Source organism: Ambystoma mexicanum, chromosome 4p, assembly GCF_040938575.1.
Source record: "Ambystoma mexicanum isolate Mex_15411 chromosome 4p, UKY_AmexF1_1, whole genome shotgun sequence".
NCBI classification, from domain to species: Eukaryota; Metazoa; Chordata; class Amphibia; order Caudata; family Ambystomatidae; genus Ambystoma; species Ambystoma mexicanum.
The window spans coordinates 549,249,667-549,263,018 of NC_090927.1; the positions used below are offsets into that span (position 1 = coordinate 549,249,667).

General features: G+C 43.0%; 1 protein-coding gene across 2 annotated transcripts in view; it reads left to right on the forward strand.

The window, feature by feature from the left end:
• Positions 1-13,352, forward strand: part of MYOM2 (myomesin 2) — a 578,568-nt gene that overhangs the window by 266,649 nt on the left and 298,567 nt on the right. For both annotated transcript variants that reach the window (XM_069606094.1, XM_069606095.1), the window contains one exon: positions 7,919-7,972. In XM_069606094.1, coding sequence (XP_069462195.1) covers positions 7,919-7,972 — 54 coding nt within the window. The remainder of the gene's footprint in view (positions 1-7,918; positions 7,973-13,352) is intronic.

The window sequence follows — 13,352 nt, forward strand, 5'->3', positions numbered from 1 at the left end:
CACCTTCTACAAGTCCCTTGGATTCAACATCGACAGACACCTCTCCTTCAAGCAGCATGCAGCAAGGAAGACACAAATGGCTTGGTACCAACTTTCTCTCCTGCAGAAAATCATGTCTTCATCCTATAAAACAACTTCAGGTCTGCTGTCCAAGCCTTAGTCTTCGACCACCTAGATGGTGGCAACACCCTTTTGGAAGGCCTTCCGAAGACTACATTTGGTCCCGTGAGATGAGACCTGCATGCTGTACTCATCACAAGACTCAGCATATTCAACCACATTACCCTGACCTTCATCAAACTGCACTGGCTCCCGATTTGGGCTCTATCATTTTCAAATGCTGCTGCATCATCTACAAGGCTGTCACCCTCAAGTCCTTAAGCTACCTCAGTGAGACAATCAGCATCTCTGGAGGCCTACGATTCACTAAGTAAGTACATGTGATGAATTGAACTCTGCTAGTGCACAAAGGAAAGAATCAGAAGGCAGGTCTTCTATGTGTATGCCCCAAAACTCTGAAATGTCCTTCCTTTCAACAGCAGAATCACCCCATTGCTTCTACAGTTCAGGAAGGTGCTTAAGGCCCTCCTCTTCAAGGCATGGCTCCTCCCTAACAACTAGTTCCACGCACCCTCCATTCCCCTCTCTACCTGAGACTGGGTGATCTGCTCCACACTGTTTCCTCTCAAGGCCCCTTGTAGGTACTTTGCTGTCAAATACCTGCCCTCCCCTGTTGTTAGCTCCCCACTCCCTTACTTCTCTGCTTTCCTCACTGTGTTCTTTCCCCTATGATTGTGAAGCACAATGTTGCTCCCCAAATCTAGGTCCACGCTCAATAAATACCCTAACAACAACAATAACAATAATAATAATAATAATAATAATAATAATAATAGTGATAATATTAATAATAAAAATAATACACAAAATACTGCACTTAGTTTGACACTGTGCAGCCAGCACAAAGTGCAATCAGTTCTCATGAAAAGGAAATCTCACTTTGCACTTAAATCAACATCCATTTCACATTACAATGCTCCTGTATTCTATTGGGACCCAGCTCCCCATAGCAACTCCAAACCATCAACTCCTGGGATGTAGAATAGAAAGGGCTCAAGAGCAGATCTGATTTTTATAGTAACTTCAAGATAATTCGTTTTGTTCATGTAACCATCATCAGTTGGATTCTGGTCTTCCCTAGTCTCTGGTGCCTCTAGTCACATGTGGCATCTGCCACCAACTGCTTCATTGTCACTCCTGGACAAGGTTCATCATCTCCAGATATTTCCATCTCACCACCCCTCCAGGTGGGCCGGTAGCTTGTTATTGATCATAATCCAATATGTCTGGCTGTCAGAGAGAGTGATAACTCCTTTGCTGTGCTTTTCCTTGTGTAACCTCTCATATTCCCATGTGGCATCACATTTTTCGTATTGACTTATTTAATGATCAAACACTCCCAGATAATTCAGTCTCCTAATCTTCATTGGATGATTATAATTTGTATAGTTGTGAACAGGCAAAAGGTGGGGGTCCAATCTGCACTCAATATTTTACCTGACATATTGTTTTCTTTCATAATTACTGGCGTTAATGAGATATGAATTTCTGAAATCCGTCCTTGCAGATGCATGCCTGCTGTAAGGAAGGCATGGTATCAAGAATAGACAGACACAATTGATCTCTGTTCAAGGGTGTTTATTAAACTGTATAGTAGGTTGGAAAAATGCCTAATCTAAACCTAAATCTAAGATGGGAGCAAGCTATAACCTTCAAATAATAATAAGGCAGTCCTCGTGTCATCATGTCAAATAAAAGGGCCTATACTGAGAAAAACCTACTGCCCATCCTTACGCTAAATAGAAAAAGCGTATGGGATAAGGTTCACAAGAAAGAAAGAGGCATTCACAAATGATAAGTCAGGATGTGTTTGCCGGGGGCCCCCTTCCTCATGTTTTGAGCATGTGACACGGCAGGACCCCTGAGCACAGCACACTCTCAAACTTTTCAAGCACAAGACAGCAGTTCCTCTTCACTTATTGGGACCCACAGTGGTTGAGTCTCTTTTCTACAAAAAGTTTCTTGCCCCTAAGGACCTGATGGCTTCCAAAAGTAACAAACAAAAGAAGTACTGTTTCAAATGAATGTTGGGTGATAGTTTTACCCCTCAGTCCCCCTCTTTAGAGTGCAGACTCCTCAAACAGTTCTTATCAATATCCAGATATTTTGAGGTTGTCTCTCCTGATTCCGAGGATGTGATAGACTGAAATAACAAACAAAAAGTTCTTTTGGATTGCACTTGAGGTCATGATTCTTCACTCCTGTGTCCCCCTCTTCTGCGTGCAGACCCCTCTCGAATATCAGCCTCCCTCCCGTCGGTTTCACTCTGGCTTATATTTTAAAGATTTCTGTGGCTGAAACTGTGAAACTGTTGGGTGTTATTTTCATAATAACTTTTTTATTTTTACTATAATTTTGTCTGCAAACCATTAGCCAAATCCATCATATGAGTCAAAAGTTATTAGCAATTCATTTTTTGGGTTTTCTATGGAACTCAATACTAAACTATAGTGCGGTAACTGCACTAAAGTAAATATATATATATATATATATATATATAATGTTTATATTCGTTTTTTTAAGCATATTGATTCCCTTGTATTTTTTGATGCAATTTTATTTTCTCTGCCTTCCAACGTTGCTCATCGATGGCCACCCTTGAACAATCACTAAATTACAGAATATTCAATGCATGTCTCTTTGAGCTCTTTTCCGGTGACACTCATAAGAAATAAGTCAGATAGTTGCATTTCACTCAAGTGTTTTCATCTGTTTTGAAAAGGTTCATCCATTGTGGCTTTAAGTTAGCACTACATCGGTTTTACATCAGGAATAGGCCGGCGGAAAGCTGCTGCCAAATTTGCCGGTATCCATGCATGGCAATAGGCACTGCAGAATTTCTTTCTGCTGGTGGATTCCTGGTGTAACGCTAACTTAAAATAGGGTTGTTTCCGCTGGTGGACAACCTGTGAATTTTAAATCTGCTGAAATCCAAATGAGGAATACATTTAATTGATATTCGTGATTGCGTAACGAGGCTCACTTTCCCAACACTCTTAGGGCCTAATTCACAGAAGCGTTTTATAATTGCAAAGCCCCATGGGAAAACTCTATGTGAATCAGGACCTTAATGGAAATACCAGTAAGGCTGCCATTACGGTAGGTGAGCACCCAAGTGCAAACTAACTTTCGATTACATTGCAAGTCACATAAATCAGGCATTGTATTGCACTCAAAACTACTATGACACACCTTTGAACGTTAAATGCTAGACTGGCATGTATCCACAAACATGTATTCCTTATCTGAGATGCACAATTTGAACAAAATTACTACTGGGTTTCTGTCAGGGGTTGCTGTTTTACTACTATCTAACTAATAGTTGAATTATTTTATTTTTTTAATTGACATTTTCAGTCATATTATTTTCTTGCCCCTGTACACAGATGCTCAAATGTTAGCTTCCTATATGGGGTTGTGCATGTCGTCATGTCGAATAGAAAAATTAATGGAATATCCACAGCGAATATGAGAAACATTTGCATATTCTGAATTTCAATAGATGTTTTATGCATAACTTTACTTATTGAAAAGAATCTAAATGGATTTTACTATTCAGTTGGTGGATGAGACGATCCCTTTTCTTTTCTTTTTTTCGCTCTGATGGTTAAACTTTCAAGCCTCCCACATTTAGCTTTTTTAGTTGTGCTAGTCACTGGCTGGGATTTCTAATTTTAACACAAAATGCTAATTTGAAATTATTCTCACTCATTTTCAATTGAAATGATGAAAAAATAGCATTGCTTGCTGATGACCAAAGGTGTCACTGTGACCTTTGTCAATTGCTGATGTCTGGTATGAAAATAATGATGTTGTGCCACAGCACAGTTCATTCCATACCTGCCCTTAGTGACTTTTTATTTCGAGGATACTCACATAGGGCCTCATTACGACCCAGGCGGGAAGTTACCGCCTGGGTCGTACCTTTACAACCATGGCGTAAACTATGTTTACGCCATGGTGGTTGGCAGACTTACCGCCCCATTCCGAGTTTGGCGGGGCGGTAAGTCCCCATTAACCCATTTACCCTTCCCCATTCCCATTTTTGCCCCATAGCGCCGACCCTTACCGCCTGATTCCGAGGTCCCTTAGCGCCATGGCGGATTTAACACCTGCTTTTAGCAGGTGTTAAAATCCATGGCGCTAAGGGACCATGTTGTTAATTACGCCACCGTAATTTACGGTGGCGTAATTAACGCCTTCCCCACTCCCATTATGCCCTATGGGGCAAAAATGGGAATGGGGAAGGGTAAATGGGGATTGGGGACTTACCGCCCCGCCAACCTCGGAATGGGGCGGTTAATCCGCCAAGCACCATGGCGTAAACGTAGTTTACGCCATGGTGGTAAAGGAACGACCCAGGCGGTAACTTACCGCCTGGGTCGTAATGAGGCCCATAGTCTGTAGATGAGCATGTGTGTGGGCTGCTCAGAGAAGGCAGCTTCTTTCGTTTAACACAATTAACAGATTCCTTTTAGGTTTCGATCTATGTGTGTAGATTTAAGTCTCTTGGAATCCGGAGTGTTTTGGTCCTTGTTAGATTGAAGGAGTTCCCACTGAAAAACAGGTACAAAACTCAGGTTACACAAAGATAAGCATTCGCCAAACTGAAAATTACGGGCTTGGGGGGGTGAGCTGTGGAACGTATCCTTCCTTTTCGCTTTTTTTAAATCATTTTATTTTATTGTTTATAGAACAATTCTAGCTCGAGAGCACCTGAGTGATATACAAAATGGTGCCAGCATTGTGCTAAAAAATGTATTTGTGCCGCAGGTATTGTTGAAAGGACTAGCCTCTTCCACCCACCCTTCTGTGGGTTCCACCAGCCCCTCATACTCCGTCTTTCCCTCCCCAGCACCCTCTGGTCCTCCTCAAGACCATTCCCCTTTCTCATGGCACTGCCCCTTCTCTAACTCCCTCATTCACTCTTTAAGCTTCATCAGCTTATCCTGAAGCACCATCTCGTCTGTGTGCTGGTTACCTCAAACTCTGACATTGAGATTGAGGAGAAATCCAGCCCTCATCTTCTCCCCAGCACACCCTCCAGATTCAATTCCATGTGGTCTAAAATGTCACACACGAAAAAAGACAAGGGGCAAAGACAAAGAAATTGATTCCTGCACGACTCATGCAATGGAAAAATGTCCTTAGATCAAAGAAGCAGTAGGAAAGGTGGCTGTCGTTTACACAGCTGAAGCCGACCTCTGGGCTTCACAGAAAGGATTCTACAAAAAAAGATAGTGTAGAAAAGGATGTGTGACATCAATGAAAAAGGAGCAATGTCAAAAAATAGTAAAACACACAAACAGACAAAAAGTGATCATACAGGGAAAAACAAAAGGCACAAACAACTAGCAATCTCTTCCAAAACACTGCAGAACGTTCCAAAATTATGACAAATCTCCTACAACTTTTGATACTTCATTTACACCTCCTATCTATGCAGCAAACCCCCCCACCCAAGGTAGGGGACACTGAGCATCTCCTTTTTAAGGGACTTCGACACTTATTTAGGGGGTACAATGCATTTAACTTGCTGGACAAACTCCCTTTCTGTGTCTCAAGCTTCCTGATTTGGACAGCAGGGGTCAATCCCCATTTCTAGATCTAAGGCGGGATTTGACACATAAGAAAGACATCCTGTGAAAATGTCATGTAGCGTGTGGAATCCTGCCAGGAAGGCTGGAACCTTCCAGAAGGCCTGTATGAGACAGTTTGAGAACACCTAAAAGATCAATAGCAATGCACACTTTCCGACTCACTTAATGTACACTTTTTCGTCACAAGTCAATTTAGATAATACATATATCACGAGAGTCTGCTATGCTTTCGTTACATGATACATCTTTTATAGAAATGTGTTTATTCTTATAAAGGTGTTTCTACTGACATTGAAACAGCTATCATGACATTTAGAGAGCCTGTCACCATGTAGTAAGCATCTGCTAATTTCTGATGTTATAAGTTTCCTACCCACTAAAAATCCTTCACAGTTCCTTCCTATATACAGGGTCGTTTTACATGCCTCAATAAAATGGATTGAGCATCATTTAATGGTGTAGACAAGCTCTCAGTAAATCAGTATATGACGCGGTTTGGTATTTTCGTCCATTTCCAGCACAGAGGGACGGAAGATAAAGTCCAGTGTCACCTCCCCAGCAGCTCTGTTGTGCAAATTTACTCGCATCTTGCCTCAAAAGAATTGTCAGCTTGGTGGAGATGTTGGAATCCCTACGTATTCTTCCTGTCTTTATGCATCTGCAAAAACCTGTTGTGATTGAACGTACATATATAAATATACACACACATAACAAATCCAAAGTGATTTTCTTTTAATCCACATGACAAGCACCTACATAAGGGAGTGCAATAACATTTGTTTTTTTGGAAAGGGTGTACACAGAGGTGGGATCCCACCAATGCTATGACTTTGATGCCTGACATACACCCTTTTCCAAAACAACAAAAATGTCGTGGACATGCAGGTGTTTAAAGATGTTGAATCATGAGGGCTTTCCTCAAATAGGAAACTAGGCAGCAAAGGTAGCAGGCAAGGTGTATTTCCATACGGCTGTGCAGAAATGAATAATTGAAATCACCATAGCTTCCTAGTCATAAAATCAGGGCTTCGGTGAACAGAAAGTGTGGGGTTTGTATAGGGTTATGCACAATGAGCCTTAAAATTAAAATCAACATGATCCCTTTAGTCAGTTAAACTGACTTTAAACTTCCCCATGGTTCGTCCTCTGACCTTGTTCAGCATGACATTACAGCCCCATTTCGCTGGAATGACCCTTATGATACGGACCACCTCCCTAACAGATCTTTCCACCATGTAGTGGAGCTTGACTCAGCAACTAAAATCCACATGGTTCTATAGTGAGGTTCTCGGGCAGTAAAAACCTGCCGTAAGTGATGACGCTGCATCGGGTAACTTGGGCATAGCTGTGCCATGGGCTGAGCCTGATATAGCACACACACCTCCTTATGGGATCTTGTGTATGTGCCAACCAATCCGCTTTCATCCCTGCAATCGCCCTAATTATGGTGGCCATTCACTGACATTATCAATACATATGGCTGCTGCCAGGGGTGTTGCTAGGTCTGAAAAAGATCAGGGGCTATGCTAACGTCTGGACTGTCGGGACTCGACGCTGGCTAGTCCTTTGGTTGTAGCTCCTGAGCTTCTATCCAGGGCTACAACCAAATGATCCAGGGCTACAGCCCCCTCAGCCCCCTGCCCCCAGCAACGCCTCTGCCTGCTGCTCAGCTCGGCCCACGGCTCGTGTACTTCCAGGAGCCTACACAGCAATACAATGCTGCCGGTTCTGATACGGTCAGCTCAGTGCATCTTTTTTTTAAACTACCCCCATAGTCTTCATGGTGTCTTTACAATCACTTTTCACTGTTCCATAACCCCATATGAACCTCACGGATGGTTGACTTCTGCCTTTTACTGGTGGACCAAACCACAGAGTAATCTCTGTACGCCCCGCCATTCACCATATATTGTTTATATTCATTAAATGTGGAGGTCTCCTTTATGATTGCATCTGATTATAATTATTCGAGTCCAAAAAATGCTGTCTCTTTTCATTCTCTTGTGAAATTGTGGTTTTCTTGGAAAGGTATGTGTATTATTTTTAATGAAGCAACTTGAGCATCCTATTTTGAGCTGCTGATATTTTGTTATGTGCAGAACAGCCCACTCTGGAAGTTTCATTATGCAATGTATGCTGTCTTACATGTATATATTATTATTAACATTCTTTTTAATGCTGTACATTTCTTTTTGCAGCAATTCATCTTGATGGAGGTCAACAGATTGTGATTTACCAGGATGACCTTGAAGGTAAGTGCACTGTGATCAGGGAATACAATATTGCAGTTCGCTGTGCATTATTTTCAGGCACGCCCTGCACAATGTTGGTTGTTTGTTATTTGGTTTGAGAAATTCCCCGCTGTGGGTAGGATTTTAATGAGTACATTACTTTTCGCAAGTTGCAAATGTCATTCCATTGCTAGAAGACACATCGAGAGTGGATCCTATGGGCTTTCTGTCTGTTTCCTGCAAATACAAGGTACATCCTGTTCACTAGGGATCACCTGAATGGAAACAAATCGCAGGGCCTCGAGCATTATCTGATGACTGCCGAGTATAATAATATATTTCCTTGCATTGCACTTGTATTCCCAATCCGCCTACTCATGCATCATTAACAAGTTACCCAGTTTCTATTCCTTACAATCTCCAGGAACTAGTTTGACTTCCAGATATGCATGTATTTGCATTCAAGTTCCTATCATGACAGCATGGCTAGTTGCCTGTAAAATGATGGCATGAGGGCCCTAACAATACAAATAATAACTAATTGAATACATATGCAAGATGACTTGATTACAAATTGAAATGCAATTCCACATTGTCATTTCATATAGTGCTGGTTTACGGTCATTGACCACCGCAACCTGTGACCAAGCTGCTAAAACCATGCTTCTCCATTCTAATTACACACATATGTCTGTTAAAACCGGCAAGCCATGCAAACACATGCAACAGAATGTAAGAACTGTCTGCCCATTGTGCTGACATTTTTCCTATTACCATAGCGGCAGCTCTTCTGTGGTGTATGTGCCTGATGTCTAGCTGCCACACTACACCACTAACGCACTGCGCGCTTGGAGGAACCCCTGATCATTTCTTCTCTAAGCCAAGTATTATTCTCTAAAGTGCACCCACTTTGTAAGAAGCAACATTGTGACATTTATACTGCAACTGGTGCGGTGTAGTATTACGGAAGGCATGGGCGGAAACAGCTAAGGCGCTCCTTCAGGTGTAGACTTTCCCTGTCCGTTTTGCCTCACTTGTCCTTTCGTTTTCATGGAACCTGCAAGCCTGTTTGTAAAACACATATATACAACATTTTCTGGTTAGAGACTAGATCTGTGATAAGAAAATTATGCAAAAAAAAGAACATTATATCGGTTGACTCAGCAGTGTTGGGCTGGCCTACAGGGAAGTCTGGAGATTTCCTGGTGGGCCTCTACACCAGCAGGCTAGTTGTTTTGAATATCCTATGTTTTGTTCATGACCTTCTCTCGCAGTCACCCAACCACTTTTCTTCCAGCTCTTCTCATCCCTCACATACCTTTGAAGCAAAGTATGTTGTAAAGTTTTCATTATGATATTCCTCACTCTTAAATGTTTGTGTTAGTTTTTTTTAGGTTTAACTACTTTGCAATCCGTATATAGACACATGTTCTTTAAAACTCCCCTTTTCCCAAATCTTCTTTATTGGAGAAATCACATCCCAACCACTACATTCTACTTAGAGGGGTTGGTCTTGCCACTACATTCTACTTAGAGGGGTTGGTCTTGCCACTACATTCTACTTAGAGTGGTTGGTCTTGCCACTACATTCTACTTAGAGGGGTTGGTCTTGCCACTACATTCTACTTAGAGGGGTTGGTCTTGCCACTACATTCTACTTAGAGGGGTTGGTCTTGCCACTACATTCTACTTAGAGGGGTTGGTCTTGCCACTACATTCTACTTAGAGGGGTTGGTCTTGCCACTACATTCTACTTAGAGGGGTTGGTCTTGCCACTACATTCTACTTAGAGGGGTTGGTCTTGCCACTACATTCTACTTAGAGGGGTTGGTCTTGCCACTACATTCTACTTAGAGGGGTTGGCCTTGCTCAATACATTCACTCCCCTGGTGTAACATTGGGCCATTTTGAACAACATGGCCAGGGCACTTTTGGCTCCCAGTCCAGTTCTGCCTCTCAGTACAGTTGGGTTTTGACAACACAGTGCTTGCTTCCCCAGCCAGCACACCGTGTGAAATGCAGCTCTGCACAGAATTGTAGCTGTCACGAAAACATATAATTACATTGTTAGCAGGTTTCCAGATACCGTTCTTTAAACCAAATGTCTTTCTTGTCTATTCATAACCATTAGGTAATAAATAATGGAATACAATGACTATGGGTTCATATCTATTTAGTGCTCGTTCGAGGTTAGTACAAGAAAGCAGGATCTCTTCACATGGTACAATATACTGTAAACCACAAAGCCAGTTTATACAAGCATTTTCATTATATGTCTTTAAATATTTGATTGACACCTATTGCAAGCTGGATGTCAGTGTTTGGTTGCCAAACAAAAAACATTTTATTCCAAACTCGAGCAACTGGAATAACTCTTGTAGGAGAGCGTGGAAGAGATCAACTCTTTTTTTTCAATTTTGCTTTATTGATTTTCAAAAGTAAAGCAAACAAAACATGACAGTGGCACAAATCAACATATATTGTCTTGAAAAGAGAAAAGCAGTTCCTCCAAGTTGAGGACTGAACACACAAATGGCAAATGGCACAATACATGTTCAGATTGGAGTGCCAACCGCCCATTACTATGGTGATATAATCAAACAGCATCCACCCATGCAACCCAGATTTTCCCAAATTTATCGGGGCATCCTCTGACCCTATAAATCATTTCCTTCATGGCCATGCAGCAATCCATATCCAGATCCCACTTGGACACCTTGGGCCTTTCCGTCGCTCCCCAATTCATGGCAATGTTCCACTTTGCGTCTATCAAAGCATTTGAGCTAAGCAGTTATTCGTATCTTGAATATACTATATCCCCACAGGACCCGAGCAGTAGCAGTTTCGGCTCCAATGGGCTTGGGTCTGATAATACAGCAGATACCTTTTCTACCACCTTCGGCCAGAAGGACTGGATTTGTGAATATGCCTGGATAGTATGATAAAATGCCCCCTGCTCTCTGTGACAGCGTAAACAGGTAGGGTCAGCTGCACGGCCCCACCCAAAAAATGCTTCCCTCCTGTAATATATTCTGTACAGGATCTTCAATTCTACTAGTTGAAACCTGGATGGTATGGCCACCTTCGCTGGGCGACATAAGGGTTTCTTGCCATTCTTCCATTTCTAGGGGGCTCACATCTGACTCCCACCTCGCTTTATGGCCCTTCAGAGGTTGCCTGGTGAAACTGAATACCACATGTTACAAAGTGGAAACAGACTTCCCAAGTAGAAGTTCACCAGTAACATTTGCTTCCAGAGGAGACTGCGCCGGGCCGTCGACAGTGCCGTCGACAGTCCCATGACAGTGTGCCCACCAGGCATGTCTGAACCGGATGTACTGTTATAGGTTCCGCTCTGTTAACTGGGAGCTTTGCCATAATTCCGCCATAATTCCTGACATGAGCAGATGCTACCCTCCACCAGCACATCTGTCATAACCCGAACACCTTTGTCATACCATTGAGAAGAAAAGGCCAGTGCTGCCAGCTCAGACAGGTCACAGTTGTGCCATAATGGAGCCTGTATCGTTATGATCCCTTTCCACTCTGTTTTCTACCTAGCATTGCCCCAGCCTCTCACCACTTGTTGTGATATTGGAAGCAGATGTTTCCTGGTTATCCATCCGTGAAGTGTTTGTGACGGGTCATTATACGGCATTGCCGCACATTCCAGCCCGATATGTGGGCTAGGCTGCCCATTCTTGTGTAGCCACCCATTAGACACTGACAGTTGCGTGGCCCAATAGTATTGTTTAAGGTCTGGGAGACCCATCCGACTACCCAACACATGTACAAATTATGTAAAGATATCCTGGACTCCAAATCCATCCATAATAGTTTGCACAATGCCGACTCAATGAGTTGAAATTTTCAGTCTGGTGTCCTAACCGGGGTGTTTTGCAAAATATAGAGAAGCCTTGCAGCGTCATCATCTTAAACAGAGCTGCTCTCCCCAACAAAGATGAGGGAAGAGTCAATCAGAAACGTACATCTGCAGCGGAACTTGCAATCGCTGGTTGTAAATTGCATTTAAGAAATGTGTCAGGGACCAGAGCTATCTCCACTCCCAAATACTTAAAGGATCCTGATGCTATCTTAAAGGTGTAACCTTCTGAAATTGCCGCCTGGGTGCCCTTCACCAGTACTAGGACCGACTTGGACAAGTTGACCCGAAGGCCACTATACCACCCATAGATTTCAAGTATTTCAGTAATACATGGGATCGATTTCTGTGACTTACCACCGTATAGTAGCAGATCATCTGCATATAGGGAGGGGCGGTCTTCCCGGCCCGACGGCCGCACAAAGCCTCTGATGAGAGGATCCCCTCTAAGTCAAATTGCCAAGGGTTCCATGGCTAGGATGAACAGGGTGGGAGAGGAGGCAGCACTGTCGTGTGCCTCTCTTTAATGGGAAGTGGGCCGACAATTCCTCGTTGAATTGAACTTCCACTCCAGGGCGCACATATAGCAACTTCACCCATGCCACGAAGGTCGGACCAAAGCCCATGCATTCCATGTTTTCCCAAACGAAGCACCAATAGACCAAATTAAAGGCTTTTACAAAATCTATGGCCACCAGTGCCAGAGGATCAGGGATGTTGTCTACCAACTCCAAGACTGTGTGTAGCTGCCTAATATTCATATATGTTGCCCTGTTTGGAAGACGCCAATTCTGGTCTGGGTGGATCAGTGATGGCAATACAGCAAGCAATCTGTTTGACAGGACCTTAGCCAATACCTTTGACTCCATATTGAGAAGCAAGATAGGCCTATGAGAGGCACATACCCCTAGTGGTTTGTTTTTCTAGAGGAGAACAATGATTGTTGCCTGGCGGAGATCCGTTGGCAACTCACCCACCCTCATACTCTCTTTAAACATTGCCAACATGGGCCCCATCAACGTGTCCCTAATACACTTCCAAAATTCTACCAGAAAACCGTTGGGTCCCGGCATCTTCCCAGATTAGAGCATCGACACTTCCGCTGCCACCTCCTCTTGGGTAATCCCTCTCTCGAGTTCCTCCCTCTGTGAAGACGTAATCCAAGGGAGTGGAATCTGTTCCAAAAGATTTGCGTATAGTGGGGGGCCCCAATCAGACAATATGGGATACCGTTTCTTTTAGTAAATTGCAAAAGCTGCAGAGATCTGACTATCCACTTGTACCCACTCTCCCGATTTGGTAATAATTTCCTGTACACATCTGGAGGGCTTGTTCTTAATATCCAGCCAAGCCAGAAGCTTCCTTGACTTATTGCCCACCTCTTCGCTAGCAATAGTGAGTACTGTGAGTCCCTAGAGCCGTCTTCCAGGAACGTTTGTTCCAAATTCAAGACCAGGAGATCCACCTCGATTTACTTCTCTCATCACTCTCTTCTTTTTGCCACCAAAAGTGAAATTG